Genomic DNA, 19,917 nt, shown 5'->3' with positions numbered 1-19,917 from the left:
TGAGATCTTCCATGTGATCATATCTCCTTCCTCCACACTGCTGCATTCTCTTCCACTCCTCTGGAGAAACAAAGCCAAATGATGCAGTATAAAGTATATGGGTGGGTGACACTTAATTTTAAGGTTATCATAGTAAAACTTGCTTGGCCCTATAGCATGTACCTAGTGCTACTTTATGCTTGTTTCTTCTTAAATGTATCTTTTAATATATTCAAGTTACATGCCAAAAGTACAAGGTGTGCAGCATGACTGATTTAGAATTATGGGGACAGTAATGTCCTCGTTTTCTGACTCTGTGTTTAAAGTAACTTACTACATGAACAGATTTTTTAATTGTATATGGTCATGTTAGACTAAAAGCTATTTGGGATAGGAACCCTATATTTTTATATGTTCTTTGACATGCCATTATGGGGGCTTTATAAATAGTCATGCTGATCAAGCAGCACACTCTAAATCTAAATCTGATACTTTGGATAGGAAGTGAACTTCTCACAGGACCCACAATCTGACTTTTTAGGTACCTTCTCAAAGCATAAATTCAGAGTGAATTTCAGTGTTGTGAGAGTAGGGAGAAAACAGCTCTGAGAAGTGGCTCCAGAGGTCCCTAATCCTTGAATTATTGGAATTCATTTACAAAACTTTTCTTAAACATTATATGAATATATTGTGTCATACTATAGAATTAGAATTTATAATCCCTATTACATGATGAGATATCTTTGAGCTATCATGTATCTTTAGATAGGTTTTTCCCTCAAAGCATTATCAAAAAAACCTTTTTTTTTTTTTTTTTTTTTTTTAAATAATTGATTTTTATCTACCCTGGCATATTACAAGACAGAATAATGGAGGATTGTTCCATGGATACAAGTTTTTTAGTTAGTGCAGATGTGATTAAAGCAACTGTGGCTTGTTGGAAAATATTTCTGGTTCTTCTGCAAGACATCATAGATGTATATAAGAATGCTGACATCTGTCTTGCTGTTGTCATGTAATATTTTATTTAATCAATTCTTATATAAATAAATTTTCTATAAAACAAGGCTATTTAAAGAGAAATGAAGTTCATGTGAGACTCTATGGTCTGAAGTCAGTGGCTTAAAAGAAAGTAAGGGTGAACAAATATTAGGCCATTGAAAGGTTGAGAATGTTAGTTGTTTGAAAGTCATTACACTGAAGTTAGGGATATTCATTTGTTTTACTATTTTGATGTCAAACAGAAGATGTTTGATAAGTAGCAACCACTTTACTGTGCTGTGGTGGACACACACATCCTTGTCTTGCCTCTGATTGGTTGTCTTGTATATTCATTTTCTTGATCATTTTAATATATTGTGAACAGTAAGGGCACATGGCTTAATGTAAAGTGGTACAATGAGAGCAACATACAGCTTTTAATGTACATATTGTGTAACTGTTAGGGCTGTCAATCGCAGTTAACTCATATGATTAACTCAAAAATTAACTCTGATTTAAAAAATTAATCTCAATCGCACTGTTAAACAATAGAATACGAATTGAAATGTATTAGATATATTTGGATGTTTTTCTACATTTTCAGATATATTGATTTCTGTTACAACAGAATGCAGCGTGTACAGTGCTCACTTTATATTTTTAATTACAAATATTTGCACCGTAAAAAATGATAAAAATAGTATTTTTCAATTCATCTAATACAGGTACTGTAGTGCAATCTCTTTATCATGAAAGTTGAACTTACAAATAAGTTATTTTGTGTACATAATTCTAAAGTTTTGTATTGCATTAAAAAATATAGTGCCTACAAGTCCACTCAGTCTTACATCAGCAAATCGCTCAGATAAACAAGTTTTTGGTTACAATTGGCAGGAGAGAATGCTGCCCACTTCTTGTTTACAATGTCACCTGAAAGTGAGATCAGCATGGCACTGTTGTAGCCGATGTTGCAAGATATTTACATGCCAGATGAGCTAAAGATTCATATGTCCCTTCATGCTACAACCACCATTCCAGAAGACATGCGTCCATGCTGATGACGGGTTCTGCTCTGCTTTGGATCATTATCAAGCAGACCAATGCATGTTCATTTTCATCATCTGAGTCAGATACCATCAGCAGAAGGTTGATTTTATTTTTTGATGGTTCGTGTTCTGTAGTTTCTGTATCTGAGTGTTTCTCTTTTAAGACTTCTGAAAGCATGCTCCACACCTCATCCCTCTCAGATTTTGGAAGATACTTCAGATTCTGAAACCTTGGGTCGAGTACCGTATCTGTCCTTTGAAATCTCATATTGATACCTTCTTTGCATTTTGTCAAATCTGCTGTGAAAGTGTTCTTAAAACTAACGTGCTGCATCATCATCTGAGATAACTATAACATGGAATATATGGCAGAATGTGGATAAAACAGAGCAGGAGACATACAATTCTCCCCCAGGGAATTCAGTCACAAATTTAATTAACACATTTAAGGAGCATCATCAGTATGAAGCATGTCCTCTGGAATGGTGGCCAAAGCATGAAGGGGCATATGTATGTTTAGCATATCTGGCATGGTCCTTGCAATGCTGGCTACAAAAGTGCCATGTGAATGCCGCCTCTTACTTTCAGGTGACATTGTAAATAAGAAGCAGTCCTGTAAATGTAAACAAACTTGTTTCTCTAAGCGATTGGCTGAACAAGAAATAGGACTAAATGGACCTGCAGGTTCTAAAGTTTTAGGTTGTTTTGTTTTTGAGTGCAATTATGTAACACACACAAATCTACGTTTATAAGTTGCTCTTTCACACTAGAGATTGCACTACAGTACTTGTATGAGGTGAGCTGAAAAATACTATTTCTTTTAATTTTTACAGTGCAAATATTTGTAATAAAATATAAAGTGAGCACGGTACATTTTGTATTCTGTGTTGTAATAGAAATCAATATATTTGAAAATGTAGAAAACATCCAAAAATATTTAAATAAATGGTATTCTATTATTGTTTAACAGTGTGACTAATTGAGCGATTAATTTTTTTTAATTGCTTGACTGCCCTAGTAAATATTCCTCATGGGGTGGGGGACCTTGAAAATTTAAGCAAAACAAGTATATTGTAACTATGTTTATGTCTTAGTACTGGAAAAGTACTAAGTAAGCATTATCGCTACGGCCCTACCATATTCATCGCCACAAAAAACATGTCTCGGACTGTGAAATCTGGTGTTTTTGTGCACTTTTTACCCTATATTCTACAGATTTCACAGGGGAGACAAGCATTTCTCAAATTGGGGGTCCTGACCCAAAAGCGAGTTGCAGGGGGGTCACAAGGTTATTTTAGGGGGCAGTGCATAAGTAAGTGTGGCAATACCATACCATATCACCTTTACTTCTGTGCTTCAGAGCTGAGTGGCAGCTGCCGACTGCGGACCAAGCTCTGCAGGCAGCAGTGCAGAAGGGTGGCAATACCATATCATGCCATTCTTACTTCTGTGCTGCCACTGGCGGTGGCTCTGCCTTCAGAGCTGGGCTCCCGCCCAGCAGCCAGTGCTCTCCAGCTGCCCAGCTCTGAAGGCAGAGCCGCCACCAGGAGCAGCACAAAAGTGCGGGTAGCAGTACTGCAGCCCTCCCTACTATAACCTTGTGACCCCCTTCCCCGCCCCCATAACTCCCTTTTTAGGTCAGGACCCCTACAGTTACAACACTGAAATTTCAGATTTAAATAGCTGAAATCATGAAATTTAAGGTTTTAAAAATCCTATGGCTGTGAAATTGACTAAAATGGAGCGTGAATTTGGTAGGGCTGTATCACATAGTATTTTATCACAAATTATAGTATCAGAAAATTCAAGTTTTTTGAACCATAACACTTCAGGAAAGCAGCCAAAGAGTTAGAGGGATGTAATTCTTGTCTTGTTTATAGTGAAGTCTCTTGGACTTTGGGGGTTGAGAATTTTGAGAATCTTCAAAGGAAATTACCCCACTGTCCCAACTGAACTGAGTTTCTTTTTTATTTTTCCTTAAGGCTGGTCAAAAGCCAACTGTGCAGTGTTACTTCCAGAACTCCAGAATTTCAGGTCATTCTGATTTGGTGTAAATGCTAAAAAGTTAAAATTAAAAAATCTTTGGCAGCTTTAACTAAAGAAAATCTACTATAAGTTATATTAAAATCAAAACACTTCAAAACACAATGTCCTAGTGGTAAGTACATACAGAAAATTGCCTCACTAGAGCACAGGCAGGAGGTAGTATCTTGGCTATGTCATGTTTTAGGGATGTCAGAAAACTTCCACCTCTAAACTTTCCTCTTCGTGCTAGAGAAATAGATGGCTCATTAGTTTTATTATTTGTACTGTGGTTGTGCCTAAAGCTCACAATTAGGGATCAAAACCCCATTGTGTTAGGTGCTGTACACACACATAAGTCCTTGTCCCTGAGAGCTTAGAGTCTTAGTTTATAATGAGAGACATCAGGTAGATATGACAGAATGGATGGGGAGTACCAGGTAACAGTGAACAATCATGTTTAGTATGAGTGAAGTCGCAGTCTAGTATGCCAGTGTTGGCTATATCTGTACGTGGTAACAATGTGACATTCTTTGTAATAAAAATAAGATCACAAATCCGCCTCTAGATTGAGTCCACTTTATATGTGTGATTTCCAAGTTTTCCAGCTTTTGAGGCCCCAAGCCAATGTCTCTAGGAACATTAACCAGTTTTAAGATTTTTGGTGTACCCATTGCTGGCAAGTGAAAGCCAGACTTCCAGCACAAAAAGATTAATAAGCATATCAAAAAAATGTGCAGGCAGCATAAGTTTTTTCTCATGTTATTGTCGATAAAAAGGGCCTTTTAGTACTCAGACATATGTGGGATTTCAAGTTCACTGGATCTTCCATGTTTGAAGTGCTGGCACCTGTTAAATTCTGGGACTTACTGTTTAGCTCTTGCTTTTCAGGGACAAGAAATAGCTTTAAAAACTGCCTGAAAGAAACTTAGCTTACATTTGGGTTAACAGACAATCATGAAGAGTGTATCAGAAATCTGTGTTGGCATGTCTAGCATGGTCTTGGCCTTCAGTTCATTTAATCTTTGTTTGGTTGCTTTCTTTACAGTTTATCCATGTGTCCTTGCACTTTTCCTTATTAAAAGCTAAATCTTTTTTTTTAATTAATTTTATTTTTAATAGATTATGATAAAGCATTTGGAGCACTTAACACCAGTGTCATTTTAAAGGGCTTTTATCTTGGCTGGTCAATTTTAAAAAAAATTGACCTAACTTGACAGTGGGTTTATCAGTAAATGCTTGTGATGAATTACTACTTCATGAATAAAACTCCTAGCTTAGCATGAAACTCACAAGAACGCAAAACTGCATGTGGGCATCAATTTAGTCTTCTACTAAATAACTCTTAAATTTCAGTCCAAAGAATGATTGTTTGAAAAAGAAATACTGCTAGACATCTCAGAGCAACAGCTGATGTGAGCACCGTCAGGGTAGGCACATTTTAAGTTTATGGACTGAGTGCCATTCTGAAATCCTGGTTTTTCAGCTTTGCTTATACTCCATTATCCCTGAACCTTCTGTAGCCATTTGCTGCCTATTGGGGTTATTTTGTGCAGATTTCAGATGTCGTTTTTTAAACTGAATAATCTCTGCAGTCCTTCCATCAGGTCCATCACCACCACCTTCATTGTGTCATAAGAAAGCAATAATCAAGTTGTTAATAAATAGGAATCTCCTTCATGGAACAGAAAAAATGAATAGAACAGCTTTGGTTTAGTTAAAATTCCTGGTCAGGTTCAGATACATGGATGGAACAAGTGGGGTGGGGGAAGCTTAATTTGAAAACTCAGATTAAAATTCTACAGGAGTGAATTCAGGGCTTTTGAGTGTAGGACTACATGCCAAAGTGACATGAGGTTTTACAATCAACTTATTGTTTAATTCTTTTCTCTATCTTTAGTGCTCACCATGGCCTGATACTCCTACGGCATTTGTAAACAACAGCCCTACCCCAACACCAACTTTTACCTCTGCTCAACATAGTACCTACAGTGTCCCAGACAGGTAAGTTTATTTTCTGTAGTTTAATTTTTAAAAAATACCTCAAATTAATCTTATGCTTAAAGTATTTTCCTTTCATTTGAATGTAGATTATGTATAAATATGGAAGATTGACTACCAATCCCCAAAATTAAGTTGCGGGGGAGAAATGTAGAACTTTGGCCAAGATTTTTTCAGAACTCCGAAACTTTTGGCATTTATTTTTTTTTCAATTGTAAAATTATTCCTCCGGTTCCAGAAATCATGTTTTCCCTGCTCAGTATCCATTGCTGGAAACTTAACTTATTGACCCTAGCACAATTCATAACAAGTTCTTTTCCTTTTAACTGGGTACTTACTAAGGCCTTATCTACACAAAAGTCAGACCACTTAAACTGTATCAATGAAGTTACAGCAGTACAACGCCCCCCTCGTGTGGACAGTAATATTGGTATAGAAGTGCTTGTGCCACTATAGCTTATTCTTGTAAGGGAAGGGGGATATTACAGTAAATCTAATCTATGAAATTCACAGTGAAATACCAGGAATAGCTGCTAAATCAAATACTTTCCTTCCTTCCTTCATTTAAAAGGGGGGAAGGCGAGGAGAGTCAGGTGAGATAGCACAACTAAAGATGAGGGACCTAGGGGAAGATTTATGATCAAGAGTGTTGTCTTTCTCTCCCCACCTTTCTTTTGTCTTTCTGTTTTATCATCTTCAAGGGTGGTGGCTTACTGGCAGTAGATGCTGTAGTTGAAGCACTTACAGAAAACATTAATATGCATCTCTTTGCTTATGGTGGTGTTTGGGAAGGAGATGCCATGACAGTGGCAAATTACAGATTTTACCCATCAGACCTGGTCTAATGGGGTGTTGGGGGAAGAAGAATGTTTGAGAGAAGTGTTTTCTGCATAGAAAAGCTTAAAGTACCCACAGTACCTCTGAAACTTATAGGCTCTGCTGGAAAGGATTGCTTAGTAATCTAAATATCAGGTTTTAAATGTTTCATTTGTCTTGTAGAAATGTGTTTACCATTTGGTATGGTTGGCACATCCTTTAGTTTAAGCCTCAAAATAGAGCTCCATGCCAGTATCTATATCAATCTTTCAGATTAGACTTTAAAAACTGAATCTATCTGAGCTGAATGTTACGTAAGAGTAGAGGTTAGCCTGCTATTGTATCTCATGTTTTGCTCTGGTTGACTGATGCCCTCCATGTCAGAGGCCTCTGCAGTGGTGCCATATGTATAAAAATATAAGAAACTGGGGTGAAAAGTGCTATATAAATGTGAAGTATTGGTGTAATTTACTGCCACTAATGCAACATTCAGGAGAACCACTAATTTTTTTCAGGGTGTTCAGAAAGCTGATCCTGGCATCTCTACCTTTTTTGTGACTGACCCTGTGCATCAGAGGATGGACAGCACCTCTCTTACCTCTTCAATCCTGTGACCACTATTCATTTCTTCCTTTTAAGATAGATGGTTGGATGTGTGAGTTTATTATGGGTGCTGCTTTTTCAGTTGACTAGCAGGGATTAGATTAGGAACCAAGTGATTTGCACAGTCTAAGTGATGATATTCCTCTTCCTTACAGCATATCTCCACCAGACCAGTTTATTCCCTGAGTGGTCTTTAACCTAGGAATCATGCTGCTGCCATAAAATAGGGACATTTTTTTATTATTTTGAAAATTTGAAGGTTACCTTTATCAGTAATGCTTGAATGGTTTTATTCTCTTAACTTTTAAAAATCCAGTAATATCATTTATTTTTGTTCCACCTCTCCACCGTAGCAATTCTTCCTCCCCAAATCATCAAGGAGATGGAACTTCTCAAGGGTCTGGAGATGTAAGTATCTGTATTCCTGTTTGGTTTTCATTACACAATGCAAACCTTGTACCTAATTGCTGAATAATCAGTGAAGTGGAGGTGATTCATACTGATTTCATTATTAGTGTGTTCTGATGAAAGGAAATGAGATACTTAATTGTTTTTAATAATGTAACAAAATTAGTTGACTTTGTTTTATAAAAACAAATTAACATCAAAATTGTCGTCTTCAACCCCTGTTTCTCACAGCAACTTCATCCTTCAGCCACAATCCAGGAAACTCAGCAGTGGTTACTCAAACATAGGTTCTCTACCTATACAAGGCTTTTTTCAAATTTCTCAGGTATTTTTTTTAATGTCTATTTAGAGTTTTTCCTCAAGTTTTGAGTGAGAGTCTTATCTGAAAAATTACTCTGTAAAAATAGTGTCATGAGGCTGACTATTTAGTGTCTTTCTGATTTCTAGGCCAAACGTTCAGTTTACAGGGAAAAAGCTGCCTTTAACTGCCAGCTCTACAAACAACCTGACACCTGAAAGTGGAACTGGGTTTGTTCGTTCTTCTGCATCACCACCAGTAATGATGGTTTACAAACTCAATTAAATGCTGATTCACTCCTTATTTAGGAGGAAAATGAACTGACACACCGGATTAGACTTGTGGTCTGTCTAGTTCAGTGTCCTGTTTCTAACATTGGTCAGTACCATGTGCTTCAGAGGAAGGTGCAAGAGATTTCTCATAAGGCAGCTGTGGGATAATGTAGGCCCCTCTTCTCCCCAGTTAGGTCTCCTGCTAATTCCTAGGAGTCACAGATTTAAGCCCTAAAACATGAGGCTTGATCTTGTCCCAAAATTTGTTAGCATTAACTATAACAACTATTCTTTATTCATATGTATAGCTGATCACTTTTTGAATCTTAATATTTTTGGCTTCAACACCACGATGTAGCAGTGAGTTCTAGTTTCTTCATATGGTGTGTGAAGAAGTATTTTTTTTTTTTTTTTGCTGTTTTGAATTTGCTACTTCTAAATTTTATTGAAATCCCCCTTGTTCTTAGAGCATGTCAGTGTAGATCCCACTGTAAACATGCATGGGACTGGAATTTCTTGAGTAGCAGTGTCTGTTGGGGCTACATGTACACCCTGTGCCATATCATGCTCCCAATGTGAGGGCATAAAGAGTGGAATGGCCAGTCTGTTCTTACCACCCATGGCAGCACAATAGAACATGGTGAATGTCTGACCATAGATTTGTCTCAACCTTCTTCAAATCTTGTGAACTTCTTCAGAACTCCTTTGATTACCTTCCTCTTCAACTGCTGGGATCCTATTCACTTGACTGGACACGGTATTGGAGGTTAACCTGCCCTCTAAAATTGCTCCTTAACATGACAGACTTGAAACCTGCAGGCTTCAAGCCCTGTTCATGCTGCGCTGGACTAGTCCCACTAAAAGATGGATGCAGTTGGTGCCTCTTCTACCTTGGAGAATCACACATACCAAGCAGATGTTCAGTGTGCCTGACATTTCCTGCTAGGATATGTTTGTTTAGTCATAAGACACAAGGGTCAAACTCCACTTTGCGGAACAATCCATAAAGGTCTGTCTTAAGGCCTGAGGAGATGAGCTCTAGAGGACAAGCCAGGCTCATTCAGCACTCTCCACAGCAGACAAGATACCAGCGTGGACAAAACAGCACCAAGAAAGAAATAGGGCACAGCTGCCATGGCACCAAAGCAGATATCATCAGCATCAAAACAGGGACCACCAACTACAGTATCAAAGTCCAGTACCAACAGGTTGCTTAAAGCATAGTGGTAGAGACTCCAGACAGAACTTTCGGTGTCCTCCCATAAAGACAGGTAATACAAAGCCTCTGCAGAGAAATCCACCAGGCCTTGTTTAGCATTGAGGGCTAGGGAAATGGGTGCCACAGGCTGCTCCAAGACCACAGCAGCACTGACCCTTGCTCCAGGACCTACCCCCTCAGCATCAACACCGACTATGGTGAATAAGCCCAAGGTAGACTCGGAAAAACCTCCAGTGCCGAAGCACCTGCTGGTACTGGTACAGACCGTGGTATTGACTGTGCCATGTAAGTCGTTGCTCTTAGAGGAGTTGTCTCATTCTCACTATGACCTGGACGTACATTCTTCCCATCTTCAAACTGAGAGGTTTAGAGATTGGAGGTCAGTACCATGGAGCATCTTGCCAGAATCCCCTACAGGGATCAGCCACCACCAGAAGACTAGCAATGGACTGGTCAATGCCCAAGAGTCAACAGTAATGCCACCATCTCAGGCATCGGGGAACCGGTCTTCACTGTAATAGAGGAAGAGGTCACACTCCCATTCAGCATCTCTGGCCAGATCATGCTGGAATATTGGGAGGAACCAGATCCTAGGATAGAGCAACACCAGCACCCCATCTTGCCACTTAAGGAACCTCCTTGAAAAGGCAGTATCCTTGGCATTAGTACCAATGTCTGATGACTTTAAAATATTCCAGGAACTCCCTCGGCAGGTTACTGGAACTATGGAGGTAGAGACAGCAGTGGTAGAAGAGAAATACCAAATTATATGACATCCTATCAGTTCTTGTCCTGGATAATATTACCATCCCGAAAAAGGAGGGGCTGCTTGACCCAGCCAGGCCCTGTGGCAGGTGCCAGCCACAATAATGCCCACCATGAAACAGGTTGAGAAGAGGTACCAAATACCTTTAATATGGTTTGAATATTTCTGTATTCCACCCAACCTAGGCTCCTTAGTTGTGTTCGTGGTACAGGAGAAAGCAAGAGTACCATCAAAGACATGGGTGGGTGAGATTCTGCGGCCTGCATTGTGCAGGAGGTCAGACTAGGCGATCATAATGGTCCCTTCTGAATTTAGTCTATGACTCTGACATGGACTTGAAAAGGCTTGACCTCTTTGGGAGAAAGTCACTCTTTTCTGCCTCTCTCTACAATTGCATGCAGCAAACTGCCCAGCCTTACTGACCTAATATAACTTTTTAACCTAGGACAAGGTGCCCCCCCCCCTTCTTGCAGTGCTCCACAAGACGCCAGAGAGGTGGTTAGAAACCTAATCAAGGGTTAAAGTTGTGTCAACTGGTAGCCTGGATGACACACCAAGTCACAATGAACATCTCCAGCACTGTGGTGAGATCTGTGGTCACCATAGTGATGTACAGAACTTTGTGGCTCCAAGTATTGGATATCCCGAGAGAGAGAGAAAGATCATAGTTGAAGATTTAACTTCTGTGGGCACAGAGCCCTTTAGCCAGCAGAGTGCTCTGTACGTTCATTAAGACTCAAAGGCCACCTTAAATTCTCCAGGGAATTACACCCCAGCCCCATATCTCAAGCCATATGATCCTCACCTGCAGATGAGGCCTTGGATGCCTGCATACCAGCACAGGCATCCTGAATACAAGGCACAGAAAATACCATGGTATGATAGGGTGCCAACCTTCCTCCTCTTCAGCAATGCATACCGCTCCTATGACATGCCAGCAAATCTGATTACACAGTTGGGAACCACATCAAAGCTGGTCAAATGAGCATTACCTTCCAAAGCCACCTTGCCTGTTCCACTGGGCATGGTCTGCCATTATATCAGACAGATGGGTGTTAGAGATCCTTTCCATGGCTACCCGATCTACTTCCACTCTTCACCCCTGCCCACCACTTCCCTGCCCCTCTCATGCAATCAGAGATGGCCTCATTGCTTTTAGAAACCATAGAGAAGGTTCCAAAGAAATGCAAGGGAAGAGCCTTCTACTCTCAGTATTTCCTAATTCCAATTAGGATGAAGGCCTCCCCCTTCTTATCTTAGACCTGAAGAGACTCAACAAATACAGGCACCATCGCCCTTCAGCCTCTTCTTGGCACCGAGAGTGTTCATTAAGTGTCAGGCAGTAGTAGGAGCACATTCGTCTATCCTTACTTGGATGACAGGCTGATCAGATGCAGATCCCAACATTGGATTAAGTTTTTCTCTCTGTTCCCCCAACTAGAACTCCACATGAGCAATGAAAAAAATCCCTAACATCCCAGATGAGAGTTTGAGTGATCAACTCCCTATCAGCCAGTCTACCTGCCATAGAGCAGAGTCCAGTGTCTCCAGTTGATGGTAAACTACCTGTAGTCAAACCCAGTTATGATGGTGTGTGTATGTCTGGAGCTTTTAGGCCACATGTTGCTATGTATATATGTGACATTGCTTGCCAGAATTAATCTTCAGCCCTTACAACTGTGTATGCCCTGTCCGGACACCACATGAACAAAAAAGTCAGTCCTATCCCACATCCTACAAGAGCTGTTGTGGCTGGATCCAGTGAACATACAGAAAGGGAACTGACTCTGTCCCCTACCTGACTGACATTTTATCACAAACAATTCAGGGACAGGGTGGGATGCTCTCATGAACCACCTGTAGGTGCAAGACACATGGCTCCAGGATCTGTGATTACATTTGACCATCTTGAAGCTGAGGCCATCAGACTAGCCTGCATAGTGTTCCTGTCCTTCTGTGAAATTCCATGGTACCAATCCTGACAGACATGTCTGCTATGCACTGTATAAAAACAGGGAGGAATGTGATAATCCCCTCTGTACCAGGAAACCATCAGGCTCTAGAAGCAGTGCCATCACTACAGGATTATCCCATTGTCTATACACCTCCCAGAGACGTTTTACAGAGGCATGCAGTGGTCCAACGTGAGTGGTAGTTGAATTATGTCATAGACCTCCTATTCCATCAATTAAGAACCCCTCATTGTCCACAGAAGACGATTCCAAATGCACAAACTTCTATTCCAGAGGAAATATAAACCCAGGCTTAATGCTGGATGCCTTTTTTCTTTGGTGGTCTCTGACTTATATATTCGTTCCCAATGATTGTTCCTTTAGTCTGTAGTGATCTAGCAGACCTCACTTATTTCTTTCTGCTTCTGACGTACTAAACTTTTTGTTAGTTTTTACATATTTAACTATTTGCTCTTTGAAATCCACTTTGGCCCTTCTTATTGCCTGCTATAACTTATGCTGCTGTCTGACTTCTCTAGTGTCAAATTTCCAAATTTTGAGGGATAGCAGTTTTGGGTCAAGTAACTTCAAGAACCTTGTCATTTCACCACACTTTGTTGCTTGGTTCCCCTTTTGTTCAGTGGCATGCAGGCCTTATGAGTCTATTTTCTTCTTAGGTAGTATACATGCCGCTTCTAAGGATTTTACTTTCTTTAAGTTTTGCCTTTAGGGACTTTTTGACTACTCTTTATCATTTTATTAAAATCCTGGCTTTCTGAAACTGTCACTGTGTCACTTTTTGGTATCTTGCATCCCCCTTGAATTTTGACCCTAATTATATGTGATCACTTACTTAGCAGCACAGCTAATGACACATTCGAACTAACTCCTATGTAAAGATACAGACTAACACGACTGCTGCTCTGAAATCTAACACCAGTGTGTTACTTGAGAATAAATTGAGAATAGCCTCTCGTGTTCTAGATATAAGCAACCACTTAAAACGTCGAGAAAGTGTTTCTCTAAACTTTGCCCAGCTGTGCCATTTAGTTTATATGTGAATAGTTTTTTTTTTTTTTGGACAGATGTCTGTGCTTTTATTTAACACCTTTCTTTGAAGTTTCCTCTGGTTTTCCTGTCCCTCATCTAGATCAGTTGCATTTTGTGCTGCCCTGTATTGGCCACATAGTACTATTCCTTATAATTACTGATATCTTTGAAAGATGTCTCTGTACTGCTCATCTCCTGTCCTCTTCCCCCAAGCTTCTAGTTTAAAAACTCAATCAAAACCTAAATTATTTTGTGCCATCAGTTTGGTTCCATTTTTATTAAGATGGAGCCACTGCTTCTGTGTAGTCTGCCTTTCCTAAAAAGATCCCCAGCGTCTAATAAATGTAGACCTTTCTGCACCATCTTCTCCACTGCACATCAAGACCCTGAAGTTCCTCTGCCAAACTGGAGCTGAATTTTCAGAATATGCCCTCAGTGACATCTGTATAACCTCACTGTCTTCAGTAGATTTGCAGAGGGCCATAGACCTTTAAAATCAGAATTCAATACGCTATTCTGTTGCACAAGAAAGAAATGGAATTGAACATGTTATGTTACTGCTTGGATTAAAAAATTTGTCACGTAAGCTGATCTGATTCCGAATACATTGTAGGATGCAGATTTGTCTATTAGGAAAGTGCCATTTTTGCGTAATCACTTTTCAGAGTAGAACTGCACTTAATATTGTGGTCTTTTTATTGGTTGGCATATGGTAGAAATAGTTTATAGTTATTCCTCTGTAAATGTGGATCTTGATACCATTTGTGAAACTGTTCTTTGGTAACTGACTCAAATTAGAGAAGGTTGGAGAAGTGGACATCAGCTGATCTTGTGGCACAGCAATACACATTGCCAGAACTTGGTAAATATATCCTGAAGCCCTACTCTCTGAGGTTCTTGATACAGCTAACATATGGACATTGAGCAACTGTGATGGGTGTCAGAGGAATTTTCATCCAAATTTTCTGATATGCACAATCTTTCTAGGGAACAGCAATGTAACCAGAGCATTTTCAGTGCACACAGTCTAGGATAAATAGTGTCCCAAAAGCTATACTATAATATAAGGATCAGCAGGCTGTGATAAATCAACACTTCTATGAGGGTGTATTTTTTTCCCCTCCATTTTGCATCTGACTGAAACACATTAGCCCAGGTGTAAATATCCTAATCTTGTCTTAAGCCAGTTAAACTATGATTTATCTATAGAGCAGTCTAATATTTGAAAAACATTTGTACTAAAACAGGTGACATTTTGCAGTCACATTATCTGATTTTCAAAGGGGCTGAATTAAGCTGGAGCTAGGGGTGCTACTTTCTCTGAAAATCAGGTAATTATTTCTTAGTGTCAGCAAGTACTTGTGTGTTTTGCAGGAGTGTTATCAAAATCATCTTTTAGTCTTTGTTTGCTGTCAGTGTTTATCTTGCAGAGCTGCATTGTTTTTCAAGGGCCAATTTTGTCACTTGTTTTTAAATGAATATTGGATTCTTTTGAGCTTCCTTGTCCTAAAAGAAACTAGCTAAATCCTGCTCTTTTGAATTTCTCCAGGTGCTGATTTATTAAAGCTGACAAGAGAGGACCTGGTACAAATCTGTGGTCCGGCCGATGGCATTCGGCTATATAATGCACTGAAATCCAGGTAAAATGCCAAGTTTACAAACGTTCAATCGCAGTATGTGCCTTTCTTAGAATAGGGGATTTGGGAGATATGAATTGAGAATTAGGTTGGCATATGCCTGTTTAGCTGTCTCAGGAGTTGGCAGTAATATGCTCAAAAGAAGACTGTTTTGTGTACACCTTCAGGGCAGGCTACAGATATGATGCAGGCACTGATGAGTTCAAAGGTAGACTGTAAGACTGGTAGCAATGCAGTTGGGCAGTACTGATTTCTTGAAGACGGATGGGTTTGTTGCCAAGAGACAAAACTTCTCATTTAGGTGAGCTATAAAGAACCTAAATTTTTTGAGGTCATGGCTGCTAAATAATAAATACAGAATTCTAATTACAAATGAAACTGATAATACATATTTAGTAACATACTGTCTTTATAAGAGATGTAATTATTGCTATTCAGTAGCTGTGTTCCAGGATTCCATTGGTAAGCAAGTCTTGTGTCAGTGATTTTAAAATTGTTGAATTAATTTTTAAATTTAAATTTACCAGCATCTGGCAGACCATCTCAATGTTTCTGAGACTAGATTAAGCCACTGGTGATAGTTTGTATGAGGTGTTTTTTGTTTTTTTAAAATAGCTTGTAAAGCAGCAAAATGTTAAGTATATTGTTTTTGCAAGGCAGCTGAAATAAGATGGATATAAATCCTTCATACCATTTTTGGGCAAGTGTGTTTATTTTTAAAATTTACATGTATCCTTTGTAAACTGCAGGTCTGTTAGGCCCCGTTTAACAATCTATGTCTGCCAGGAGCCATTGAGGAGCATACAACTGGAAAGGCAGCAAGATGCAACCAATGGTGATAACAGCAATGGTGCAATATATGGTATGATCATACAGTGCTCTTTTTATGACTTACTAAGCAATGAAAAGTTTGAAATAAACATGTGAGGAGAGGAAAAAGAGGAGCTGAGAATAGATTTTCAGTAAAATATAATAGTTTAGACTAATTTATAAACTGCTAGAATTGTGTATCCAGAAAGTAAATATGCAGAGGAAAGTGGATTAATGGTGACACAGCAGTTTTATCATTGCAGAGATGAGTGCACTTCTTAGACTTTCAGCCAGAAGTAGTATATGTGCTTTTATGGTGGAACACATTACACCTTCAAGAATAGAAAATTTAATAAAAAGTAGGCTTTTAAGTGGCTTGGGAAAAAAAAATCTAAGGTTTTGTTTTTGTTGCATGGATAATGTAGTTAATGAGCATTCAAATGATCCATGGTCGTCTGCCAAGAAATTCACTTTAGGTGAATGTACAACTGTAATTGAAAGAACTTATGTTCATATCTATTTCAATTACTTTTAACTGATAGGACTTTATATACTTGAAATGAAACTAGTGTGGTTTGGATAAGGGAAAATAGCTGAGTGTATTAAAGGATATGCCATTTTACTGTTTCCACCATTACTGAGAACATAACTGAGCACATTACAGAGCAATAACATTAAAGAACAAGTAAATCCACATTGCTCCTATTATTCGAGCCACTGGAACTACTTGAAGCTAAATTGATCTTGCTCTTTCATTTATGTCAACTTTTTGGAGGGAGTGAAGACTCACCCTCCTTTCGGATTTCCTGGGGAATGACTGACTGAGGATCGTATTCCAGCACTTAAACACTTTCCAGCCAGGAAACGGGGGCAGAGAGGGAGTATCTGTATGGAGTACACTAGAACCTCAGAGTTACAAACTACCCAATCAACCACACACCTCATTTGGAACCAGAAATACACAATCAGGCAGCAGCAGAGACAACCCCCCTTTCTTCCCACTCCTCCAAAGCAGCAAATACAGTACAATACTGTTAAATGTAAATTACTAAAAAAATAAAATAAAGGGAAAGCAGCATTTTTTCTATGTATTAAAGTTTCAGAGCTGTATTAAGTCACTATTCAGTTGTAAACTTTTGAAAGAACCACAACGTTTTGTTGCAAGTTATAACTTCCATCCCTGAGGTGTTTGTAAGAGGTTCTACTGTATGTCCTATGTTAAATAAGCTAAACTTCCTCTTGTATAAGTGTAGTTTTGAATTAAATTTGATGATGGCTAACGCATCCAAGGTTCAAAATTGCTGTGAAAGGAGGTGGTCAAGGGGGAGGGGCTTATCCAAATATGTAGCTGCTAGACACTTCTGCCTCTTTTCATTTATTAGAGCATTCCCAGCAACATGTACAACATATCTGACCCAATATTGATCACTGTTGTTTGTCATATTGGTATAAAGCTTTTTAATTTTCATCTCTTGGAACCCACAGTTGTATAAATCTGTAAAATTCAAAACCAAGCATTAAGCTGCCCACAGTCATGCTGCTGTTTGGAAAATAAGAAACTTTGACCATGTTTTATTTTGCTGTACACCAGGGGTCGGCAACCTTTCAGAAGTGGTGCGCCGAGTCTTCATTTATTCACTCTGATTTAAGGTTTTGTGTGCCAGTAATACAGTTTAACGTTTTTAGAAGGTCTCTTTTCATAAGTCCATAATATATAACTAAACTATTGTATGTAAAGTAAATAAGGGTTTTTAAATGTTTAAGAAGCTTCATTTTTAAAATTAAATTAAAATGCAATGTGGGCCGGTGGCCAGGACCTGGGCAGCGCAAGTGCCACTGAAAATCAGCTCATGTGCCGCTTTCCACACGCATGCCATAGGTTGCCTACCCCTGCTATACACACTCACTTTTACTATCATATCAAGTTATATAAAATTGAAGGGAGAGATTAAGGGGGAAATCATCTGGGTGGACTCCGTAGAGAGCTTTCTTTGCAAAAAACTCATGAAGCAAAGTGATTAGTCTAGTAGCTCTGGCCAAATATATTATCTGCCTTAAAAATAGAATATGGTAGATAATGTCCTGGATTAAAAGTTTTCCAGTCATTTTTGTAGCAGAACTTAAATGGATTTTTAAAAGGTAATTTTATACATGATAAATTTTTCCTACAGATGCTTTGAAGGTTATTTCCGTATCAAAACAAATGCAAACTAGCCCTATTCATAGAACTGTGCTGAATATTGATCATTCTGATGAGAAATCAGATTGAAGGAAAAGTCATGGTCATTTTGTGCACATGAATGAACTAAAGAATGGGAAGAATCAGTGTTTATTTGCCAAATAAAGGACAACACTGTAGAAAAAGGTATTCAAGTTTCTAAGAAGGTATTGCAGACCAAGGACAGTTTAAAAAAAAAAAAGGGGGGGGACTACAAAGTGGGGGGATGTAAATTTTACAACCCTACAGGAATGTTTTCACCTAAATTGTTATCAATGACAGTATAATTCTTATTAAAAGTAAAAAGCTTTTTTCTTATAGTTTATCATGCAATCTACTTAGAAGAAATGGCAGCCTCAGAAGTCACTCGCAAGCTTGCTTTGGTGTTTAATATTCCTTTGCATCAGATTAATCAGGTTTACAGACAGGGTCCTACTGGTATCCACATCCTAGTTAGTGATCAGGTAACGAAATTATTTTGTTTAAAAACATTAACATTGTTTCATTTGCTTTTTTAAATAAATTGTGGTTTCAAAACTGACAAGTGTACAAATTAAAAGTTGGTAAGTTTTAAGTTAAGAGTTGTGGTTTATTTTAAAACATGTTTGTATCCACACTTTCTTTAGGCAGTTTTCTCTGAGCAGTACTGCTTTTTTCTCTTGCATAGTATGTAGCATACACTTAATGTCTTCTGATAGTTAGAACTTGTGTTTTTCCACAGCAACAGTGTGACTGGAATCAAAGCCATTTTAAATAAATACATTAGATTTAAGGTTCTCCTTTCTTCACTCCCAAAGGTCAAAAAGACATTCCATAAAACTCAGAGTAGAATGTGGCTTAACCAGATTCTGGTGAGAGTGGTTATCCTAGTACAAAATTCATGACTGGCAGTATAGTAATGACTAGGGCACAAGGAATCTGAGAGAAGGTCCCAGTAGTATATAATATTTGAACATCAATATTTTCATAATGTTGCATGTACATCAATTGTAATACTATGAAATCTTTACCTTGCAACAGTAAACAAACCATCTAAGAGTTCACTGACACTTTGGTCTGTTTAATTTCTCTTCCTCACAATTAGTAATTTAGGAATTGAAAAAGTATGGGAATGCGATTTACTATGTAGGCAGTTAGTTAATTATGAGATACAATTTGTTTTCTTGACTAGATACATATGAAAGAAATATAGTATGTAAGTAGCAAGGTTTAAATACCATTGTTAGCTGCAAATTACTTAAGCAGTTTATGCAAACAAAGATTCTAGCCACATAATTCTGGAGCCCTTTAAGTAGTGATGTTGTAAATGAAGTATCAATAAATTATTCTTGTATTTATATACTGACATTTTAGCTCAGTGGTTTGAGCATTGGCCTGCTAAACCTAGCGTTGTGAGTTCAATCCTTGAGGGGGCTACTTAGGGATTTGCGGCAAAAATTGGTCCTGCTAGCAAAGGCAGGACTTTATGACCTTTCAAGGTCCCTTCCAGTTCTAGGAGAATTGGTATAGCTCCAATTATTATTATATTATTATTTATTAGTAGCTCCTTTTGGGGAATCTAGTACATTGTACTGAGAAAAATATTATGAAAATAGTTGCATGGAGTGCCCATTTAGAAATATTTATAGATCACTTTGGCATTCAAATTGCTTAATCATAGATTGTTAGGGTTGGAAGGGACCTCAGGAGATCATATAGTCCAACCCCCTGCTCAGAGCAGGACCAATCCCCAACTGGCCTCCTCAAGGACTGAACTCACAACTCTGGGTTTAGCAAGCCAATGCCCAAACCACTGAGCTATCCCTCTTCCCAGGTGGCTTGTTAGCCTCTTAGATGGTA

At 38.6% G+C, this 19,917-nt stretch overlaps 2 protein-coding genes across 4 annotated transcripts in view; one reads left to right on the top strand and one right to left on the bottom strand.

Moving 5' to 3' along the window:
* The window catches only part of UBP1 (upstream binding protein 1), a 51,853-nt gene that overhangs the window by 27,465 nt on the left and 4,471 nt on the right, over positions 1–19,917 (top strand). Inside the window, exons 4-9 of the mRNA XM_050939719.1 lie at positions 5,929–6,032; positions 7,802–7,856; positions 8,088–8,181; positions 14,963–15,053; positions 15,800–15,912; positions 18,400–18,542. Coding sequence (XP_050795676.1) covers positions 5,929–6,032; positions 7,802–7,856; positions 8,088–8,181; positions 14,963–15,053; positions 15,800–15,912; positions 18,400–18,542 — 600 coding nt within the window. The remainder of the gene's footprint in view (positions 1–5,928; positions 6,033–7,801; positions 7,857–8,087; positions 8,182–14,962; positions 15,054–15,799; positions 15,913–18,399; positions 18,543–19,917) is intronic.
* The window catches only part of FBXL2 (F-box and leucine rich repeat protein 2), a 144,714-nt gene continuing 124,803 nt past the window's right edge, over positions 7–19,917 (bottom strand). The window contains exon 16 of one of the 3 annotated variants that reach the window (XR_007772333.1): positions 7–60. The gene's annotated coding sequence lies outside the window, so the exon portion shown is untranslated. Of the gene's footprint in view, positions 61–985; positions 5,651–18,498; positions 18,811–19,917 lie in introns of those variants that run through there. The other 2 variants (XR_007772334.1, XR_007772332.1) reach the window with 2 other exon arrangements.

Source organism: Gopherus flavomarginatus, chromosome 2 (genome assembly GCF_025201925.1).
Source record: "Gopherus flavomarginatus isolate rGopFla2 chromosome 2, rGopFla2.mat.asm, whole genome shotgun sequence".
NCBI classification, from domain to species: Eukaryota; Metazoa; Chordata; order Testudines; family Testudinidae; genus Gopherus; species Gopherus flavomarginatus.
The sequence above is the reverse complement of the archived record's forward strand: the minus strand, read 5'-3'. Positions and strand labels throughout refer to the sequence as shown.